The 22737-nt window shown below is 37.1% G+C and overlaps 1 protein-coding gene across 3 annotated transcripts; it reads right to left on the reverse strand.

Moving 5' to 3' along the window:
• Window positions 1-472: 472 nt before the first annotated feature.
• Window positions 473-22216, reverse strand: ret (ret proto-oncogene receptor tyrosine kinase). Of its 3 annotated transcripts, none has more exons than XM_043256041.1 (20): window positions 21948-22216; window positions 9518-9751; window positions 8682-8975; window positions 8352-8590; window positions 8039-8234; window positions 7674-7873; window positions 6591-6873; window positions 6364-6492; window positions 6147-6257; window positions 5913-6023; window positions 5016-5272; window positions 4732-4879; window positions 4530-4637; window positions 4223-4437; window positions 4018-4140; window positions 3784-3854; window positions 3492-3629; window positions 3136-3235; window positions 2352-2499; window positions 473-1351 (listed from the first exon to the last, which is right to left on the reverse strand). In XM_043256041.1, the coding sequence occupies exons 1-20, from the start codon at window positions 22009-22011 to the stop codon at window positions 1194-1196; spliced, it is 3327 nt and encodes a 1108-aa protein (XP_043111976.1). In that variant the 5' UTR covers window positions 22012-22216; the 3' UTR covers window positions 473-1193. The 3 variants fall into 3 exon arrangements, with proteins under 3 accessions (XP_043111976.1, XP_043111975.1, XP_043111977.1); XM_043256040.1 differs by having other exon boundaries at window positions 6364-6495; XM_043256042.1 differs by having other exon boundaries at window positions 1212-2499; window positions 6364-6495.
• Window positions 22217-22737: the final 521 nt, after the last annotated feature.

A 22737-nucleotide genomic window follows, 5' to 3' on the forward strand; every position in this document is an offset into this window, starting at 1 on the left:
CTGCCGTATTGCAAATCGTCAAAGCCTATGGTTAACACAAATTCACTATAATTATGCCATTTTTCAAAACGTACTTTGAAGATGAACCCACTTCCTTTCTTTAAAATGGCATGTCATGTGTTTATAGGTTTGTATTTTTTTCTGTGTTCGTGCTGCTGCACGAATAAATCTTTAATTAAATAAATCTTCCCATTCATAGAGCAAAACAACAAACTGATGGTTTAATTTAATTAGGGAGTAACTGATCTCATATCCATTTAAATGTTTACACACGGTATTTTGTACTTCCTTTTCAGATCGTCCATTCATTTTTGTGGTCAAAGTATTAAAATGTGTAATGATTCCCATGCCTCAAATCTTGTCAGGATGAACAAATGTTACCAATTTGAATCTATTTGTGTATATAATTAGAGCTATGTTTTTTTCTTCTTCATGAAATAGCAGAAAACACATAGAAATGAACCTCATGAAATGAACTTCTAACAGTTTTATTGATTGAAACGTAATGTTTTGACATAATAACATAATGAGGAGTCACACTCAGCTTTATGTATTGTAGTTATTGTTGCACAAATAATGTCTTTACAAGGAATGAAAATGAAATCACCATATGACGTTAAATTAAACATATCAGTACTCTTTTATGGTAATATTCATAACTCGTAGCTACCACAGAGCGAAATATCATTATTTAAAAAAAGAAAAAAAAGAAAAAGTAATTGAATTCTGTCATATCCTGACACATGATCAAGAAGAAACAAACTCAGCTTTTTTTCCCCAAATAAACGTGTCCAATATTTGTGACGAACATCTGCAGTAGGTGATGGTAAAGAAGCTCCCTTTAATTCCTGGAGTGGGACCAAGATTGCCTCGGTCATGCATTTATAACTGTTGTTTTCTAACAGAAGCGGCACAGGCACTTAAACATGGACATTAAACTGTACAGAGTCATGCAGTGATACAACACGGCCAACAGGGCCTTGTGGTAACAATCACCTATGAGCTGCTTGAAGCATTTTTTTTATGCAATTCCAGCCAATTTGAAGTCTATTACCATCCTCCCATCTTCTACACAACAGCAGAAATAAAAGGGAACCGACTTTATCATCAAACAACATATATACAGTATCATATAAATATACACATCTCCCCACCCCCCACGTCTTTTCCACCACTGATTTTGGTTTGCGTTTTTAGCTATCGAGCGTGTCCACAATTTTTGCGGGAGAATGCAAAGCCATCCAGTTTGCATAAACACTATCATTGGCATATCTTGTAAAGACAGGGTTAGTGGCATCGAGTCTGTTGAGCGGTACCGGGCTCTTCTCTGGCCAGTTCGGGTATGACATGCCTAAAAACGAGAACATATCATTTTTTCTGCACTGAGGAAGCATTAAGTCCAGACAGTAAGGCTCTTAAACAAAACTCAGCTAAGCTTTTGGATATTTAACAGCATAAAACAGCATGAAAGACTCTTTGAAATCAGTATTAAATCATTCTTTGGTCCTTTGTGGTTTTTTTTTTTTTTTTTTTTGGTCATTCATGTAAATATTCCACTGTAGTGACATCGTCTAGTCGATGACATCAGTACTGCGACTGCTGTTGTCTTTCATTTTATGTACAAGCTTTTAAATGAAATAGAGAATCAGTGCTCTACTAAAAAGGAAGAAATAACTGAAATAACTCCCAGAAAATAACTGACATCAAGGAGTCTATGCATAGCAACTGCCTTACTGCTGGCCGTTTTATTGCTTACTATTAATGCCATCAGTTTGGGGAGAGCTAACACAGGCTTGCATATCTTGATATATGATCTACGAGAAGAGTTTAATTCAAAAGCCTTACTGCTTTCAGAACTGACTCCATCTATTGTAAACACTCATGTTCTGTAATACGTTCAGAATATTACAGAGAGAGCACATCCAGAGCACACGGGACCTGTTTCAAATGTAAAACTTAAAAGTGCTGCAAACCAATAGAAAATTCACATATGATGTAAATCATCAAACACATCTTAATATATTTCCCTAACTGAACATAATACACATTAAGTTGTGTGTGTGTGTATATGAAAAATTTCATTTTTATCAGTAATAGTAATACTTGTACAATAAAGCTTTTTAAAATGAATATTCAAATAGTAGAGTACATCGGAAGCAGGTCCAAATCAAACATCTGATCCCTAGATCCAGACACTACAACGCTAACTGAATCTATAAAACACGAGCAGTATTCATAAGTCAGTGGCAACCATGCCGTTAGCACAATCACAGCACTTCCTATGGAAGGCAAAAACATAAACTGATTTTGTTCCCTGTATTAGAATCGAGTAAATGCATGGGAAATTCTACCATAGAGCTTGTTTTCAATCCAAGTGGAGGGGAGGGTTCGAGGGAGAGGGGCGTTACTACAGTCCACTAAGGGTGTGTCCTCTTCAGAGAGAGAGTCGTCATATAGCAGGGCGTCTGCCGGAGTGGAGGCCGCGAGATCCAAGTAGTCCTGATGAGAGGAAACACAGTTCTGAAAATGAGACTAGCCCTACCTTAACGCTTCAGTGTAACATCACATATTTCATGAGAAAAAAATGCTTCTTGAGAATGAAGACCACTCTACCATTTAATTTATTCTGAATTTATATAATAGTTTTTTGGAGTCAAGTTGCAGACAGTTCATCTGTGTTCATCCATTGTTTTAATTTCACATTGTCTTGAACATCTTGAAGAATTTTCATCATTATGACAACATAAATGTATAAAAACAGACTGCCGTTATTTTTGAACCTTCATAAATTGTTTTAATATGCTGATTTGGTAATTAAGAAATATTTTATTAATATTAATTGTTATCAATAAAAATTTTTAGGATTCTGTGATGACCAGAAAGTTTTAAAGAACACCATTTTCTTGAAATAGTTTTTAGTCACTTTAGATTAATTTAATGTTTAATCCAATAGACTGTAGAATGTACGAGTACTAGAAAAACTGACCCCAAAAACTTTGAATCGAAATGTCTTTACAAGGTGCTTAGTTTGTAAATATTATATAGACTTCAGTCAGGGTTATCTCAAGTTGTGATTTCCTGAAGTTGATCAGAAGTGTGGTTGTACGTGACAAAAATAATTTGTAGTGTTCTTACTCGACTTTTCACCATCATCTTCTCAAGTTCTTTGCTGATGTCTGAGAAAGTGGGACGCTTATCTGGCTCTTGTTTCCAACAACGAAGCATCAGATTGTACCTACATTACAAAACAGAGCATTCATCACCTTACACAGAACATCTCTGATTACCACAGCTAAATAACTGTTACCTTTAAGTTAAATTAAGTACAACATGGTGTCCATAATATTTTATTAGACATGCTAAAGTGAAATAATGCACAATATTCATAAATGTTAAAATGATATATATGGCGTGGTAGTTTTAGAAACGTATTTGTTCATTCAGCTCTTAAATCTGCAATATATTCAACTGATGTTGCCTGTTAAACATACATTTCGTCCGTACAGTTCTCTGGTTTCTCCATCCTGTAACCTGTCTTCAGGAGGTTGAAAAGCCGTTCTGGAGCAATGCCTGGGTATGGGTTTCCACCCAAAGTCACAATCTCCCATAACAGGACACCAAAAGACCAGCTAATGCAAGAAAACAGAGAGAGATTGTACTGAATAATAGAGTTGCATTGGAATAAGTCCTCACATTAAAAAAACTTCTGAGTATATCATAGACATTTCAGTGCATTCAGACATGCTAAATATAAACTGTTGAAGCATGTGTTTCATAACTTACACATCACTTTGTGTGGTGTAGATGTGATCGAACAAAGATTCTATAGCCATCCATTTAACAGGAATACGACCCTAGAAATTGAGAGCACATCATCACAAGCTATTAAGTCTAACATATGTAAAAATGTGTATCAAAGTGTGACATCCGAATCTTTCTCAAGTACAAATATTTAAACAGCTGTAAAACATAGGATATGACTAGTTAAAATGAAACGAATTAGACACAATATATCACCTTGCTCCTCTTCACATATGAATCTTCCTCATAAACATCTCGAGATAAACCAAAGTCGGATATTTTCATCTTCCTTCCCTCTGCCACCAGCACATTTCTGGCAGCCAGGTCTCTGTGAACAAGCTGAACATATTTTCTCTCATTATAACATCATTCTTTAAAACATTATATATTTTGTGATGGATACTGCCTAAACTGCTGACACCTTCATTTCAGCCAGGTACTGCATTCCTCTGGAGATCTGCCATGCAAAGGAGATGAGATCGCCCATGGTCAGTGCTCTCTCGTCTGGGTTTTCCAAGTAGCTAGAATTGCGGTTGGCATCGTTGCCCATGTAGCTGGGTCCAACTTTCCGGCTCTCCCTCAAGAAGTTCCGCAGTGAGCCGTACTTGGCATATTCAACAATTAGGTATAATGGACCTGAACAGATGAGCATGTATAAGCACACAGGGCAAACGACAAACATAAATGCATGCCACGTTAAAGATATTTTTTTAAATAAAATATCCTACCATCCTGGCTGCACGCTCCATACATTTTTATTACATGAGGGTGATTAACTTGCTTGAGCAACGTGAACTCAGACAGGAGGTCTCGAAGCTCACTGTGAGATGCATTTTCTGTGGTAAAAAAATGGATGCATTATACTATTTTTAAAACGAATCCAGTTTTTAGAGATTGATCACATCTGCCTCCAAACCTGAAGTTGCATACCTTTCAACATCTTCACAGCAACTGTAGTGTATCCAGCTTTTCCTTTCAGGCGGAAAGCCGTGGCCTTCACGACCTTGCCAAACTCTCCCTCTCCAAGAGTCTTACCCAGCACTAGGTTCTTTCGCGGGAACTCCCACTTTGGATCTTCCTGTTAGCAGACATGTAAAACAATTGGTACGCGTCAAACAATCTCATTAATAATAATTTCATCAATCAGTTCCATTTTATACCAAAAACATCAGCATACATGAATTAAGTAAGCAAAGACAATGAGCAAGACTTACAGGTATTTTGAAGGTTTCGATGGCCACCTGATTCTCCATGGAGTCTAGAGAAGCTCGACGAACATTATTGGCTGAGTAACTGATTGGGTAGGATTGGGCTGGTCGGCGGAAAGTCATTTCAGCTGAGGCGATGGGAGGCTTAGGTGTGCTCTTGTGATAACGGTGGATAAAGTATGAGGACAGGATGATGGAGACAATGAAGGAGAGGAGGACACCAGTTGCAATGATGGTCTTACACATGTCATCACAAATGGCCTCTGAAAAAACAATTACAAACAAAGGAATGGATTTATAACATTTTCTTTGGCAATACCCCACAGATCATTTATTACATAATTTTGAAAACGCCTATATTTGTGCACGTCTTTTTAAATGCAAATGAGCTTTGCCTTTACAGCTCGTGCCTCAAATACAAAAAAAAGCATATTTTGATTATCATGTCTATCCCGCTGAAATCATGCATTTTAAAGGTGCTGTTGCACTTAAACTATCAAATACAAACAAGTTTATGTTAAAAACATGCATAAGTAACAAAAACAGAAGGTACATGGTGAAACTGCATGTTTATATTAGATCTGTATGTTCTGCATGCTTATAATAGACCGGTGTAATATACAGTATGCTAAACTAATTAATAAATCCACTGCTCTCTTGTCTTCTCTGAGGCTCTAAATAGCGTTCTGTGCTTGTCAGTGCAGCAAATGACAGAGCAGTTAGCATGCTTTGCTTGAACTTTTGCAATGACATTAATACTTATACACCGCTGTCACTTGCAAACACAGAATGTCCATTGATTGTCCTGAGCAGTTAAACTGCCTGAACAATTCAAATCCTCCACGTCCAAGAAATTCTTTGTTTTTGTGGCATATTCTATAAATTTGATTTTCCTGACCCTACCTTTTAATTCATCCTTTTCACAGAAGCACCTTTCTGGAAAACAGTAGCAGGTCCCATGTCCAGCTCTGATTCCATACAGTTCCCTCTCGTAGCCCCCGATTACAGGCTGACCTGACGAAAAGACACATTGTTATAGCGGCTGCAGTTTCTAAAATCAGAATCATGCTGGTTTAACTAAATACTAAATGCCACCACAAGCCACAAAAACACAATGAAAACTCTAATTTCTCTCACTGGAGCAATCCTGAGGACATATGGATATGTTTTTGCTCTCGATGGCATCACAGTAACCATCTGGACACGTGCGGAGGTCAGGAGAACAGGTGGAGTAATTTGGAGATATTCCTGCAAGGGTAATACAATGACACAATTTGTCCTTTCGGATGATAGAAGCCGCTCCACAGTAATATGGTAAGTGCAGTGTATTGAATTCGAGGGCATTGTGGGTAACCTGTATCTCTGCTTTGTCTCCACTGGCATCTGCCTGTTGGGGCTGCCAGGCCTCGAGACGCCTCACACTCCCCTCGCTGTCTCTTTTCTGCACAAGCCAAAACCTGCTGCCCATCCAACCTCGTGGGATCTGCTATATGGCACAATCAGTTAGGAAAAACCTTGATCAAGAGCTGTAGCATTCACTTCTGTCATTCTGGATAAGGTCCTGTGAAATAATGACCTTACCTTCACCCTCAAAAATGATAACAAGTTGCGTTTTGGCCTGAAACTTGTTTTGCTGTTCCTCTGCAATAACTACATACTGCAGCTCTTGGCATTGTGGGCTGCGTAACACCTCGGTGTCGTTCACATAGAGCACACCAGTCTTCTCATTTGGGTTCTGTGCAAGGCCAATTGCCCTATAACATGACTGAGCATCAGCAGAGATGTTCCTGTCTGCCATCTCTAATTGATACTTGACATCAATGCCCTTAAATTTCAGACAGTTGTTCACACAGACACTTCCAATCTGAAAAAGACATAAAAGACACACTGGTGTTAATCCTCTGGAGTAACCTGGAAATTTCAAATAAAAAGACAGCAACAGAAACAATAAAATACTTTAATTACACACTTGCAAACAGGAGCATAGAAATGTATATAGATTTGTGAATTGTGATGGTTTTAGTATTTCTTAGGGGTATTTAAACACCTATAGCCATTTTGCACAGCAATAGGATCAATAAAATCTATTCAAATTTCTACTAAGTATCGATTCTTATACATAGCCAACAGAAAACAAGACACTGCGTTTTCAGAGTCATAACGACAGCTTTAAGGCCTAAAATGTTTCTCTTCATTACATAAAAAAGTGTTCTTTTGGAAAGACTGTTCATTTCTTCAAGAATTGCTTATCTGTTTCTTACAGAAATAGTTGACCCCAAAAGGCCATCCAAGTTGTAGCTGAGTTTGTTTATTCATCAGAACAGATTTGAAGAAATTTGGCATTGTATCATTTGCTCGCCAAAGGATCTCTCTGTAGTGAATGTGTGCCGTCAGAATGAGAGTTCAAACAGCTGATAAAACAACAATATCCACACGACTCCAGTTTGAAGTTAAAATGTCTTAATGATGGCTTTGTTTTATACAAACACAGACATTAATTGATGGACTGAACCCGTGTGATTATGTTTTTGTCAGCTCATTCTGATGGCTCATTCAATACTGAGGATCCAGTAGACAATATTAACTATTAATTTATATTTACAATAGCACTTCACAACTCCTGACCGCACAGGTTCAAAATGACTAAAAATATTGTTTATGCACCTGGGAGTATGTTGTTGCTTTCAGTGACACAGTAAAGAAGTAGGTGACATTGGAGAAGTCAATAGAAACCGGCAGGATAGTCACACTGAAATGTAACAGCACTGTTCCCTCTGGGCCTGGGAAAGTGGTGTCATTAAGCAGGTAGTCCAACTGAAATGAGCGCTGCTCTGTCACAGACAGATTCTGATTCAGTTTCAATTCTGAGGGCAGAAAACAGAATAAAGGACAATTCAGCAAATAATGTAAAATATCTGTTCAATTATGGTACACTCATTAATTGTTTCACTGGTCTATATGACATTCGATATGACAACTTTAATAACCTTTAATACAACAAATAGTTACTGATATTTTGTTGTACTCACTGTACTCATGAACTGTCCCACGGACATTTCCAAAGATGGCTCTTTCTTCCCTAAATTTGTGTTCAATACTAAAAGTGTTTTTGACCCAGGAGTCATTCGTCATTAAGGTGCCTTCTAATTTATTTTCATTTTGGCTTGTGGGATAAACGGGCGTTGTGTCTCTGTCATATACAAACAGAGTTCCAAAGACAGTACCCTACAAAAGAAAGCAAACTGCCATTATTGGATACTTTCATATTTCTTTTACAGTACAAGAAGTACCCAAGAAGGCTATGAAGATGTAAGACACTTGTTTTCATTGCTTGATACTGACCTTGCTGCGGTTAAACTCTATTTTGATCTCCTCACTGTTGGTCCCATTCATGTACGGAGGATTATCGTCCTCATCGTAGATGTCCACGTGCAGAGAACTGAAGATCTTCTCCAGCTTGTCTTCTGTCCGTATTATACAAACTAAATCCAGATGATACGATTCCATCTCCTCGCGGTCCACGGGTGCCGTGACTACCAGTTCTGAAGTGGAGTCATCGACAGCAAATGGAGCTGGAGAGACTGGATTCAATACAAATGATTAGAGGAAGTTCATCTCACTGTACTGTAACATGCAGAAAGCCTTGACACCTAAACTGGGTTTGGTTTGTACCTGCTTCCACCTTATAGCTGATGGTGTAGTTTGGACAAATGTTTATGCGTGCAAAGCGCCGAAGCTGCCGCAGGGCTCCGGGCATACGGTTCTCTCTGATGTGGGGTTTTAAAATCTTGTCAGGAAAACACAATGTTTTCAGGTCGACCTCACCACAGGAGGGCGCTGTGTCATTAATGAACGTCAGTTTGACCTCCACTGTGGGAAGGAACGGGCACAACTGTTTCTGGACGGCCAACGGAGAGACTCCGACCTTCAGGATGAGTTCCTTCACAGACCTGACCGAGCTGCTGCCTGGAGGACAGACATCAGGAGACACGTGTCCTTATAACAATGTTCAGCTCTCAAACTACTCTAGAGACACTATTATGAAGTACAGCCTGTAATACAGTCTTGCTACCTTATTGTTAAATTGTTTATATATTATTTTAAGCACTAAATTTGGTGAATATATATAAAGATAAGAAACAAAAAAAAACTCTTAATAAACAAAGAAATGTTCTTGCAAACATCAAGATATATTTTTCTGTTTGGATATCAGGATAAATCTAATGGAAAAATAAATTTAATTAAGGATATTTTAACCATGTTTAGAAATTTTACACGAAAAAAGACAAATGACCTTCACATGTTTAATATATTAAATACTTACTTTCATATGACATTAATATGTAAACAGAAAGTGACAGTATCACTTACTTTAAAGTAATGGTCTATACTAGATGTGATCAGCAAAAATATTGAGTTACAATAGATCAAATTTAAGAATAGAAATGTACACAGATGAAACTGGCATGCAGGCAAACATTCAACAAATGAAGCTGTATTAAACGTACGTATGCTACTAAAGTCGCTCCACTCCAGGGTTTTGTTCATTGAAAGGATCCCAGTTGTCTCATCTATGTGAAACCATGACGCATAAGTGTCTCTATAGGAGCACAGGGTGAAATATGGCCTCTCTCTAGCGTTTTCCTGCATTGAATGGACCTGAAGGACCGGTGATCCCTGTGGCTGACCCACGTAGATGCTTTCTGTGTACATCCTTTGAGGAAAATAAAGTCCAAGTGAACCTATCCAAAACACACATGAAATGTCACACATTCATTCATTTATCCTCAGTACACCAGTCACAAATGAAAAAATATAATTTAATCTAATCGCATAAACATTAAACCGATATTTTGGGTTCAATAAAAATTGAGGTTAATAAACAGCATTTGTGGGATAAAAAAATCATTTTCACGTGTTCATCCATCTAAAAAACTTTTCAGTGTAAATGTTTTAAAGTCCAATTGTACAACTTTGTTAAAACTTCAACAAGGTTTTTAAACATTAAAATTTCAGACTGATATTCACCATAAAAAATAAAACAACTTAACAGCTTAAATAATACATGAGTGTAACAAAATAATAATAAAAGTGTAATCTTTCAGCTTTTAAACAAAAAAATGAATAAATAAACATGGGTCCCTTTCACTTCTATTGCCTCATCAATATTTTTTTCTTCTTGTTTTAAAGCTACGACAGACAGGTCCAAATTATAGTTTTTGTAGTAATTAACATTATGCCTTAACTTAACCGAGCTTAACTTTTATTTATTTCATTTTACCTTCCTTTTCTTCTACTTCTTAAAAAAAAGTCTAATAACAATGTTTTGTGCAAGTTCATTTGATAGAGCAACATTAGATCATTTATTCTCTCTAAATGATACAAAAAACATTTAATTTAAAAAAACAAATTTAACCTATGGCGCTCATGATGCACTCAGTTTGCAATTAACTCTATCAAATCTTTCTTTATTGATCCGCTTCTTATCTCAAATCTGTTATACAACAGAAACGTCCTCGCGAGTAGACAGGTTACACAATGAACTCATTAAACACATCCGCTTTTCTGTTGAAATAGCCCTCGCTCCTCTGTCATCGAAAAATGAAACAGCGTCTCATATGACATCGACACTGGTCTTTTAATGAATTTCTCACATGGTCAATATGATGCGGTCTCCGATTCTCCTTGGTTTCACCTTGGGAAGTTTAATTACAGTGGATAACATAATACTGCCTAGAAATGAATCATTACCTGCAGGACGAGTGTGGATGGAGGTGGTGGGGGGGGAAGGGTAATCTATAAAACACTGTAAGATCCCCATGTGTTTTACCAGTAAATGGAGATGCAAGTGTTCAGGCTGTAATTATATCTCTCCTGTGTTCCTGTCCGACGACGGTGGGCGGCCACTTAGGAACGTACTAATATCATTAGCAGACAGCAAAACTAGATTTTCTATTTCTGTTGCTGCAGTTGAAGCCTTGTCTCTGGTTTCAGACATTGATTTAATTTAGCTGTGCTGGGATGACAGGAGGCCGGATTGATGGATACAATGTGGCCAACCTTCCTGAAGGATGGAGACGCAGTCAGGAACACTACAACCCTTTTTATTAAATGCCTTGTCAAGACACAAAGACAACACAGAACTGGTTTGTGTTCCTCTATTTATGGGGTCGCCGGTCACATTTGCAGACATAAAACATTCTTTGAAGACCTCACGTGTTCAAAATTAATCTTTTGCAGTTTGTAGTGGAAATAGCTTTCAAGCTGTAATAAAAGCTACAGATACAGATACATACTTCTACATTTACTTTTATTATGTAGGGAAATGGAATAAAAAATGTCGATGACTCATCTCACATGCTCAAATTTTTAGCCAATCGAATGCTGTAAAACTGAAATGCCCCTCTCCCCAATTTCACCTGAATAGCAAAAGCAATATAGTGCTGAGGGATGAAGAAGTTTTGTAGTCCAAAACCCAGCTATATTATAACTTCTGGATCCTGTGTTCATGCTTTATTCCTTTACATAATATACAGTACTAATACACCTTTGTAATATTTTGAAAAAGCAACAGCAATCCAAAAACAATGAAAAAAATCCAGTTTGGGTTTGCTAACATCACCACAAACATATGGCCCACCATATTTTCCTGCTTCAGTCCAAAATATTTAAACTTTTTATAAATAAATGTGCTTCAAAAGGTTCTTCAAGCGATGGCATAAAAGAACAATTTTTGGTTCCACAAAGAACCATTCAGTCAAAGGTTCTTTAAAGAACCACATCTTCCTTAACTTTCACCACCTTCTTTCACCACAGATAACCTTTTGTGAAACAGAATGGTTCTTTAGATATTAAAGATTCTTTACGGTACCATTTAGACAAAAGAGGTTCTTCTATAGCATCGTGAAGCACCTTTATTTCTAAAAGTCAACAGGTCATTTAAACATCTTTTAATATGATGCATAAAAAATGCATTTAAAAAATGACTACGATGTGATAAAACTTTAACAGGGGTGACATGATCAAAAAATACTGCCTTAAAAGAAGCTGTCTTAGCCGCGTAAGGTAAAATCCATGTTTTATTTCAGGTGCGTCTTTCAGTGAAAGTCGATAGTACAAAGTAAGGCTTGTGTGCTTGGTTCATAAACCATAGCCGCAGGAGAGCTGAGGGATGGCAGCATTAATCTTAGCTGATGCAGATACTGTGTTGAACAAGCCACTGGATTTGCTGTGACACTCATTCATCATCCTGTGTCAGTGTATCAGGTGGAGTGCTTAGCAGCGCTATGCCACTCTAAGACTCAGAGCAGCACTGATAGCATTTACTTTCATTTGTACTTAAATAAACACACGAAATTGGAGTAGTTGCGTGATCCTCCAGGGATAAGGATTCCCAGACTAAGAACACTGTAATACAAGCAAAACCCCTCGCCTTGTTGTTCCACTGTAGAATTCAGGGATTGTGACTGACAGCTTTTTACATATGGAAATCATACAAATTATAGAAGCATATAGGCAAGGGCGATCACTTATCCAAATATTTCTATATGTATGCTATTCACGGTAGGCGTATTTTCCGTATGCGTGGAATATCTTTTAAACGTGCTATATGCAGCGAAGCAGACTAGTACACCGTATCCCACAATGCATTGCTTTCAAATTGATCCAGCATTTTCAGTGTGATGAATAAACCATAAGTAATTACAGCTGTGATTTTCGAAATTATTTAATCAGAAAGCCAAGAGTTGACATCATTATACATTTTCCAATGAAGTGGATTAAAAACGCAATAAAACTTTGTGCCATATAAATTATCAGTCAGCATTAAAGATATTTATTATTATTGGCTGCTATAAAAGTGCATATTGGCTCATATTGCATAGCTATTCATTGTGCGTGCTATTTCCTCTATTTTTAAACCTAAACATAGATTACCTTTGCTGTCATCTAACACACAAAGTTCATTTTCAAAAACATCAATAATTTAATGACACTTTCATTATTAGTAGATCTCTACATAAATATCCATTTTAATACTGTACTGTACATTAGAATGTTCTGTATCAGCCATTTATTGGTTATTAACTAGAAAATGATTATTGGATTATCACTATATCAAACAGTGCATCCTAAATAAAATGTATGTTCCACATACTATTTTTCAACAAGAATAAGCATACTACCTTCATCTGGTTGTCATCCATATATGCATTGAAAATGCAAGCATAAACGTAATTGCACATCATTTTCATCATCCATGTGTTAAGTCATGACATATCAAATACTGTTTTCAGGTCCAAATCTGTACTTCATTTCAAGTGAGAATACAATCTCTGCAACTTCAGGCTGCATTTATAGCACTCTTTTTAGGCAAGCTTAAGAAACTCTTAAAGACGGTCTCCAGTCTCATGCCTCATTCCGGACAACAATATTTTCATGATTCAGAAAAGATGAATAGCTCATTGGTCAACTGAGCTTTCACTACAGAGATACTATTGTTAAAGAATGTGAAAGTGTATGACAGAGAATACACAGGAGACTTTAATAATAAACTCTCCAGGAAACATTACCGCACACTATTTCAAATGAGGAAGAACAGAGGAAAGGAAGGAATCACAGGTTTTATACAACCGGGACAAATAAAGGTTACTAACGATCTAATAAATGGACAGCAGGTGGACAGGATAACTAATTAGACGACTCAGGAAAACTAGATCACAATTCAAGGAAGACCTTTGCAACGAACGCAATGAAACAGTAAGGGTTAGGGCTATTAGCACCACTTGTTATTTGCTTTTGGTCTTTGCCATTTGGACCCAGAAACAATAACATCAGGCTTAACAACTCTTATTTCTGTTTTTTTTTTAAAAAAACATTAGCATTACACATTAAAAGAAAGAGTCGCTGAAGCTATCCTGCACTTCAGTGAGAGCACTTTCTCGAAAATTCAAATTAAAACTAAATTGTCTTATTTATGTTGTGTATACAATATAGTGCTTATAATGAGACCATTTGCGAGAGTAAAGCATGTGATGAACAAAACTGGTTGTAAGAGAGATCTGCTCTGATTGGTTATTCGGTTATAAAAGCAGCTGTGATTGGCTACAAATTTTAGTGCTGAAAAAAATGTATTTGAGTACATCTAAATACTGTTCATTGCGGCAGCCAAAATCATTTTTTTTTCTTTAAATAGTTTTGCAGCAAAAGAGATCTGGCCTGTTATCTGGATACAGGAGCTACTTGTTGGGGACAGACGTAAACTAATGATCATGCAAAGCGTAAACAGAGTAGTAAGTAAGCAGAAAGCTACTGTTCCAATCTGAAGAGAGAGAAGTAAAGAAGTGTTGTCCAAAACCAAATGTTTGCAGTGATTAATGATCAAACGTAGACCAAACAAGTGTGAATAAATTGCCCTAACAACACAGTAACAACTGCAATTTCAATGTATTGATCAGTGTCTCTCCTTAATCATTCACATAAATGTTGTGTGATTAAATGTAATGAAGAACAAAGTAAACTCTATTCATGAGGACCAGTTTAAATATGTTGATCTTTATCAGTGTGTGCAGTACGTACGTTCATTTCACATAAGGCATAAAAAAAAACAACTTTCAAATTGTTGCACTTTCCAAAAAGCTTTTAAGCTCAATAATCAGTGTTTTGGTGGTCCTAGCCAAGGTAAGAAAAAATCTTAAGCAAACTTCAAGTCATTTGAGTTCTAAACTTTTGCGGTGTGGCAGCTGCAAACTACAGCTATCCAACTGATTTGAATCATTCCAAATTCAATTTATTTCCAGGCCGGAAGCCAACAGAAAGCAGTTTATATCAAGCTAATTAACTCACAGAATCAAAAGCAGTACACAGCAGGAATGATGCTGTGACATCACGAGATTGACATGAGGTATTCAGTGAGTCAAGCATAACGGGATATGACACGTGGATGAGCTTTGTGCGAGTATTAAGGTGACGGCAGAAGGGCGGATGTTTAGAGTTATGACTGATCACTTGATCAGATTGAGCTCACTGCTCTGACCTCTCACAGCCACATCATGGATCATGGTTGTAAACACTATGATGCAATCTGACATATTGATTTCAGCTCACAGGCGAATTGACTTTGAACCTAACGTGCGCATAGGCACAAACAAGACAGGAAAAACTTAACAACCGAATTCACGTGTCATATTAATTTTGAATTAGAAACATCTGCACATAATTCCCATCCGCGATTAATTCAGCGTTGTTATGGGTCGAAAGAAGGTGTGCCAGCTCTCTTCATCTTAACCCAGAGTGACTCTAAAGTCTGCTACTTGAAACATTTCTGATGATAAAACAATCGAATCAAATGACAGGGACCGATCAGTTCTGGATGTACACAGTCCATGGTCATTGCAGAGCATCAATTTGAAATCAAACAGACGTATATGATGACCTGAATTGGCATCAGCGTCTGCGATGGTGTGGCCTGCATGTTTTCAAGCAAGATCTCTCAGCGAGAGAACAGGTTAATGGATAGACGACCTCTAGACTGGCCTGCTCAAAAACAGGAACTCAATTAGCTCAGCATGCACACCGCCGCAGAAATGTACCATCTATGAGATCATGGGAGCTGGAAGAGTGCACGGGTCTTTCTTGCCATTTCCTTGAACTCGTCAAAAGGCGGAAACAAGCTAGCAGTCAGAGCAATCCACTTTCCATAATCCACTTACTCCTCAAAGGGCTCCATTCATGATATGCTGTATGTAAACACAGGGATGTGTTTGTTGCAATCACTAGCCTTCCCATCTAGCTTTAAGTCTGCAGCTAAACGGCTGTAAATATCACTGTAGTGTAATCTTGGTAATTATACAGTCTGACAATCAGACTGTCATTTTTGGGTCGGATCATCATAAAGCATGCTGATGTTGGCCTCTTGGCCCCTGCCCTTTCGGCCAAGGTCAATGTGCAGAGCATTTGTCCACAGTAATGACCAAACTGAGCAGTAACAGGCCAATCAATAGCAATATTAATTAACAGCCAAGCACATTCAGCCGATAACCGTCCTGCATTAAGCACATGTACAGATGCGTATGTAAAGGATGCCAAATGCTCTCATGTATGTTAAATAAAAGTCCAGCCTGAATATAGTATTTTTGGCCATTTTCATGATTAAAAATCATAAATGATAATCTATAATAAGAAGAATTACTATCATTATTTACAATAACGACAATAAATCTTTTTCACATTAAAATTAATCTAAATATGCGTCTACTAAATTACAATAAATACTGAAAAATATGCATAAATCATGAATAAAAATATAGCCAATTATTTCAAGCAGATCGTTCCATCTTTTTCTGCAAATTCAGATCCATGTGAGACACTATGGATATAAGAGGACTAATCAAAGTAAACATACTTAATTACTAAGCAAAATGATTAAGACTCCATCTCTATAATATAGTAATGAGAATCATTACTCTGTGACCACAACGATTTAATTAACTAAAAGGCTGCCAATTACGCTATAATTCAATACGGGACTATTATTATTGATTATTATGGTTAAATTCCTCTCATTCTAATGTGCAAAGGTCCCTTTTTGTTCAGTATGCGACACTTAGAAGGTTTGAAATAGTACAGTGCTTTAAAACAAGACAAGAATCATACAATTACACATTATTGTATTAGCCAAATGCAACATGGTAGATTTCTATAATAGTATCCGAAAAGAGAACAATTAAACATATCTAAAGTGTATATCTAAAGCTGTTATCAAACAACTACAACATTATCGAACATCATCAGAAATGCAATGTCAGAAATGTAATTCAGCATCCCATCAACGTAAGCCCGGAATGGACGTTTGTCATTAAGTAATCTAATTTTACATCTCCCGTGGGAAAAGGCAGTATGTTTGTATTTACTTTATAATCTCTTTTGGGATTGGATGGGACATTAGAGCTCATAAATGAGGGACCTTTGAACAACATGTTCTCTTGGATGGTATCATTACGATAGGCAATTACCAACATTATTCACTTAATGTTATAATATAAGCCTGGGACAGAGACAAAACAACAATCAAGATTAGAATAAACACTGAAACAAGACCTGGGGCCCTTTTTTTGTTCCTCTTTAGTTTTTTGGACAATATTTTGAAATAACCTCTAGTTTGATTGATTACACAGTATGTTCCTCAGCGTTCCCCTCCACTGCTTCAAACACATACTCATAATTTTTATGACTTTTACCTGCTGAGTCTTAAAATTCACAGTGCATGGTTGAAATGGGCCAGTGGGTGAATTTACATGGACTAGTGGGTTTGAGCTGTTAGGTCATCAAGAGCTGGCATTTCCTAAATGCTAAGTCTTGCATTTTAAAAATGCAATGAAAAAACAACCATGCGTGTGCTGAAAAAAGTAACCTAAATTGTAAATAAACTGATTTTATTCAAGTCAAAATATTACATAAACAAGATAAATATAATTGAATACATCAACCAAATTTAAGGATTAGATCAGGTACATATAAGCAAATTACCAATGTTTCAGTGAAAGAAATTCCAGTATTAATGCCATGGTTGTATCTGCATTTTTAGCCGAGTCTCCACTGATTCATTTCCAGGTAATGAATGAGTCTCAAAATGACAGCCATTCACAATTCAGCACTCTCCCCCCTCCAAACACACCACCGAAGACCAAACGAGGACAGTTAAGTCCTAACTAAGCCGTTGTGTTGGTTGCTCATTGTTGTAAATGATCAGTCAAACACACCATGCATCGATGACCACTAGAAAATAACACGTAAAGACCCATGTAGAAATCGAGAGCCCCAAACGCCCTTGGGACACGATTTCAATCAATGTCTTCTTGTCCTTCCACCGAAGCAAATTAGATTCCACTGATGCACGGGGTGGAAATGTGACCCATAACTAACTGAAGAATCTGGGCTACGACTCCAAAAGGTACAAAAGCTGGGCAATTAGTCCAAATGTGGTTTCTGGTAGATTCATTAATGTCCATGTACAATGGATTATCATGAGGAAATTAGCCTTTATTATGACACAGAATCAAGAAATGGCACCAGTGCACTGAAACCACATTTAAGGCACTATTTCTACCTAATCTAATCCTTCAGTTTACTTTTGATGGTGCATTCTAATGCATTTTAGAATGATTCAGCGATGATTGTTTAAATGCAGTTTGCAGATTGTTTGATGCAGTCTAAAATTTAGCTAAATTTTTACAATATTAGGTCAATACATATTAGGTCATTGACTTTCAATAAAGATTTAAACAAAATGAAAGATTTTTTTCTTTAGGGTACCTAAAGAAAGAATAAGAAAAGTAGGTACCAACATCAAATCTGTTTTTCCAATCATGCTAAAAGTAAAGTTGACGAAGGGGAAATTGGCAGGATTTATATACACTGCTCAAGACACAAACTAAACTAAATCATTTATTGCAATAAAGTCCAAAATAAAACATTGTAATGTATCAAATGAGATTTAATGGCCTGCAATGACAGTTGATAAAAATGACTGTGCTGATGCAGGAAGTATTGTAAGGTGGTCTGAACTTGATTCCCATCGGATGGCCAATCTCCTGTGGCCTGATCATGAGCAAATACCTCTTGGGTGAGGGTTTTAGAGGTCAGAAGCCATGGCACTCCAACAGATAAAGTAACAGGGTCAAAGCTGTGTATCCACAAATCAATGCCTCACACACAATACATGACATGGGGTCTGGACTTATTTTATGCAAACAACTAGTGTGATGGAAAGCTATGGACAGCCGTGTGACTTTAGAGGTCAGATGATATATTTGATTATCAATCGCATATACTCTCCTTCAATTAAAGATCCCCTTATTAGTCATTTGTTAATTTAAATCACACATGCAGCATTCAACCCTGAAAATAAACAGTTTGCACAGATGATATTGAAAAAAAAAATTCATTGATTTTTCTTTTACCATGTTTTTGATGACTGGCTGAGTTCCTGTTTTGCAAAAAGGTTCTTTATTCAAATGCATATTATTAATGCGTTTTATTAAGAACCTTTAGCATCCACGGAACCTGTTTATTGTGCAGGAGTCTCTATATAGTGGTAAAAGATACTTTGGATTTTTTAAATGTTCCTCACATTAATAAAAAAAAGTTTGCTGGGAAACTAAAAATTGGGAAACCAAAGACGGTTCTAATGGTTCTTTGTTGGCATGGTTCCATAAATAACATTTAACATCCATGCAACCTTTCCATTGTGTAAAAGGTTCTGTAATTTTTTCTGGTTATGTAAAAGTTCTACACACTAAGAATAAAAACCTGTTCACAGAAAAGTTCTTTCGGGGAACAAAAATGGTGCTTCTTTGGCATCACTGTGAAAACCCCCTTTTGGAACTTTTATTTTTTTTTAAAGTTAACAAGAAAAAAAAATTAAGCCAAGAAAGTAAACAAGGTCTAATCAACACCAAACAAGAGCTTGTGCTCTTTACCCTATATTCAAGGACAAACTACTGCCCCAAAAAAAAAAAAAAAAAAAGGCATTTAAACGTCAAACCATTAAAGTCTGGTGACACCAGACAGAGATACATGATTACATGTATCCCCAGCGTGGACAAAACCATTGCTTTTGTCATCATCCATTTTCATGGGATGGCTTGTCATAAAATAGATGAGATCCATTTTGCGAGAGGCGCTGCCAACCATCCTGTGTCTTTAATGAGGGGTTTTAAGCCTCATCTGTTATCAGAGCTGTGTACTCTATTATTTTACTGGCAGTATTTTCCTTTCGGAAGACAAACACATTGTGTTTGCCCAGAGCTAAGCACACCTGCTGCACACCTGCCCTCTGACCACCTCTCGGCACCAGCCTTTTGTTTTTCCTCACGGCAAAGACTCAAGGTGCTTCCGCATCCTCTCTAACAAAGGTTAAAACAGGAGCCTTTCAGTAGGGTGAAATCTAATCACATTGTTCTTTACCACCTGCTGATTATCAGGGAAAAATTCATTTCAGTGTTTATTTAAGGTAAATTCAAAAAGTCGAGTTGCTGAGAACGATCAATTAAAAATGTAAACTCACACTAAAAATACTACAGATGCAAAATCGCTGGTCTCAGAGAAAATTGGATGGAAATATTTTAATAAATAAACAGACTCATACACGCAAACTTATGTATAGTCAAACCTTTCTGAAAATTACAAATAATGTCTATTAATAGGCTAAATAAAAATATTAATGAGAATATCATATTACAACAAAAACATGCCCGTTTTATTCTGTATGCTATCAATTTTTATTTAGGTAACACGCCACACAAAAACTTGCATGACAACATGCGCATGGCTTATTTCAAAAAGCTAAGAATAAACTGCTTCCAACAGATCATTGCTAATTTTACTCATATTTCAGGAAATTCTGCTTCAATTGTAATAGTTTACTACACAGATGAATACTTCATGAGTCAACAAAATGTAAATTCCCAACATAATTAAGACTAAGAGATTCAGTTAACATCAGAATGCATCTATGGTTGTTTTGTCACTTTTGACTCTTTAAGTAATGTTAATTCAGTCATCATTAAATAACCTTACCAACCATCAACACCATTCAGGAATCACTATTGAGCGAAGACAAATGCAACACTTTTGCATTCACACACTGCCAAATTTCTTTCGAATGACCAGAATAGCTGTGAAACCTCTGCTATGTTCCACTTTGGTCTGTATTCAAGCTGTTGCGATGTGACCATTCCTTTTTAATGCAACCGGCCACACACTGAGATTTAGGATCTATTCAGGAACAAGTCTGACTCTAGTTAACTCCAGTTATTTTGAGAGAGGTGTGTTAGTACAGTTGGGCAGAGGGGTTTTAAATGGGATTACAATATAATGACGTATAGAGACATGCGTATTGCCTGCGTGAACCATGTGGCACATTACGGTTGCACATATTTTGGCTTCAGCACCAGATTGCCTCTACGAAACTGTCTGGTAAATCTCTCTGGTAGCATTCAGTGGTCTGTGAATGGAGGCGGACGCAGACCCCCTGGACGTACAGAGGTATTGTCTGTTGTTCGGAGCCAGCGTATAGTTACGCAGAAAATAGCATGCACAACGACACCCAATGTAAAAAGAATGAAAAATAAAATATATTTCAACAAGATTTACCATGAAATGTTATTAAAAGTGTGAAATACTGCAGTTTTCTCTTAACTCATAATTTCCAGAAAGCAAAACTTACTGATTTAATACACTTTAATAATAATAATAATAACACACTTTTTTTAATCAAACAGAATACTAATAGAATTTTCAACAAATAAACCATAGCAAATGTTTTTTCACAAATCAAAAACTTGTTTCTATATGTAATAGATCTGTTCGTGTAAATTACGAGGCCTCGTAATATACTTAACGATATATATAAAATAAATCAATGGAAAAAGAGCAGAGATATGTTACATTGTGTTATGACACCATTGCATGGAGCAGGGTTTTGTTTTAAATCCTACTGAGCAATCTACCTAAATCCTTAAAACAGGTTTTTCAAATAACCCTTGTAACACAACTATAAACTGTAACGCACTATCTAGGGTTGTTTTGTTGTTTTCAAGTTAAGGATGTCACATTGCAGGTTCTAAGGATCTGGGTAGCAGGATGTTTCCTAAAGAACAAGCGAATAAAAATGAGCAAGGTTAGCTCAAAACGCAGTCTGGGTAGGCAGCTAACTAGGTTTTGAGACACAGACCCTGTGTTGTCACTGAGGGATGCACACTAGAGGCGACAATTCTATTTAAGTTAAAATACGACAAGTGTAACGCTCAAGTACTGCCTCTGAATAGTACTTCAACCATTCTAGCTCTCAACACATTCATTTACCCCCCAAACAAAGAGGGCTAAATAGCGTACACTTAGCGCGAGGTGACATCAGACTGTTATTGAGTAAATCCTTACCTTCAGCGAGGAGAAGCAGGAGCACCGCGATGTCTCCCCAAACGATTCCACGCGTAGTTCCCATACTTGTCAATCATAAGTGTAATGTCTCAATGAACAGGCAAAAGTGATTTGATTCCTAAAAAATAGAACTTTACAGTGCTTTCGATTCGCGCGAAGGAGCCACAAAAGTCCTTAACGTGAGTGTCCCATTGACGGGTGACTGCAGCGCGAGCTGCTGGACCGTCAGCGGGCGCGCACACACACTTCACACACACACACACACACACACACACACACACACACACACACACACACACACACACACACACACACACACACACACAGAGCGCAGCAGGGGGAGGTTCACATCACATCCAGCCAATTTCCTCAGATGTGTGTTTCCGTCCTGAATCACATCAGTGGCTGTCCAATGAGCCAAAGAGTTTCTATTGACATAAAACTATATTTTGGCTTGCATGCAAATAATATGTGCGTACGTTGGAGCAGGTAACTGACACAAACATGCGATGGGGTTTTCCACTACGTTATGCATCGTATTATTAACTATTGGAAGCTTTTATGGACATACACATTTTCCAGGCTCTGTCCGTTTAAATATGCGCAAGCGATTGAGCAAACAATTAAAAGGTAGCTTCTACATTACAGATCTATCTGTGTTGTAGAGAACACAGGGCTAGCTGTCACACGGGGAAATTGCCACAGTAATCATAACTAAACTAACTAGGCTTTTAATAAATTATTTTATTATTTTTTACAGTAATACCTTTCTGTGATTTTAACATTTGAA

The sequence above is a fragment of the Puntigrus tetrazona genome, chromosome 13 (assembly GCF_018831695.1).
Source record: "Puntigrus tetrazona isolate hp1 chromosome 13, ASM1883169v1, whole genome shotgun sequence".
NCBI classification, from domain to species: domain Eukaryota; kingdom Metazoa; phylum Chordata; class Actinopteri; order Cypriniformes; family Cyprinidae; genus Puntigrus; species Puntigrus tetrazona.

Bases quoted from the DNA above. Each gene is read 5' to 3' on its own strand.
- ret (XM_043256040.1), bottom strand. From the start codon at position 22,011: ATGGGAACTACGCGTGGAATCGTTTGGGGAGACATCGCGGTGCTCCTG. The intron at 6,258-6,363 runs GTTACCCACAAT...TTACCCTTGCAG, and splicing joins GAGACAAAGCAGAGATACAG to GAATATCTCCAAATTACTCC. The intron at 6,024-6,146 runs GTGAGAGAAATT...TCTTTTCGTCAG, and splicing joins ATGTCCTCAGGATTGCTCCA to GTCAGCCTGTAATCGGGGGC.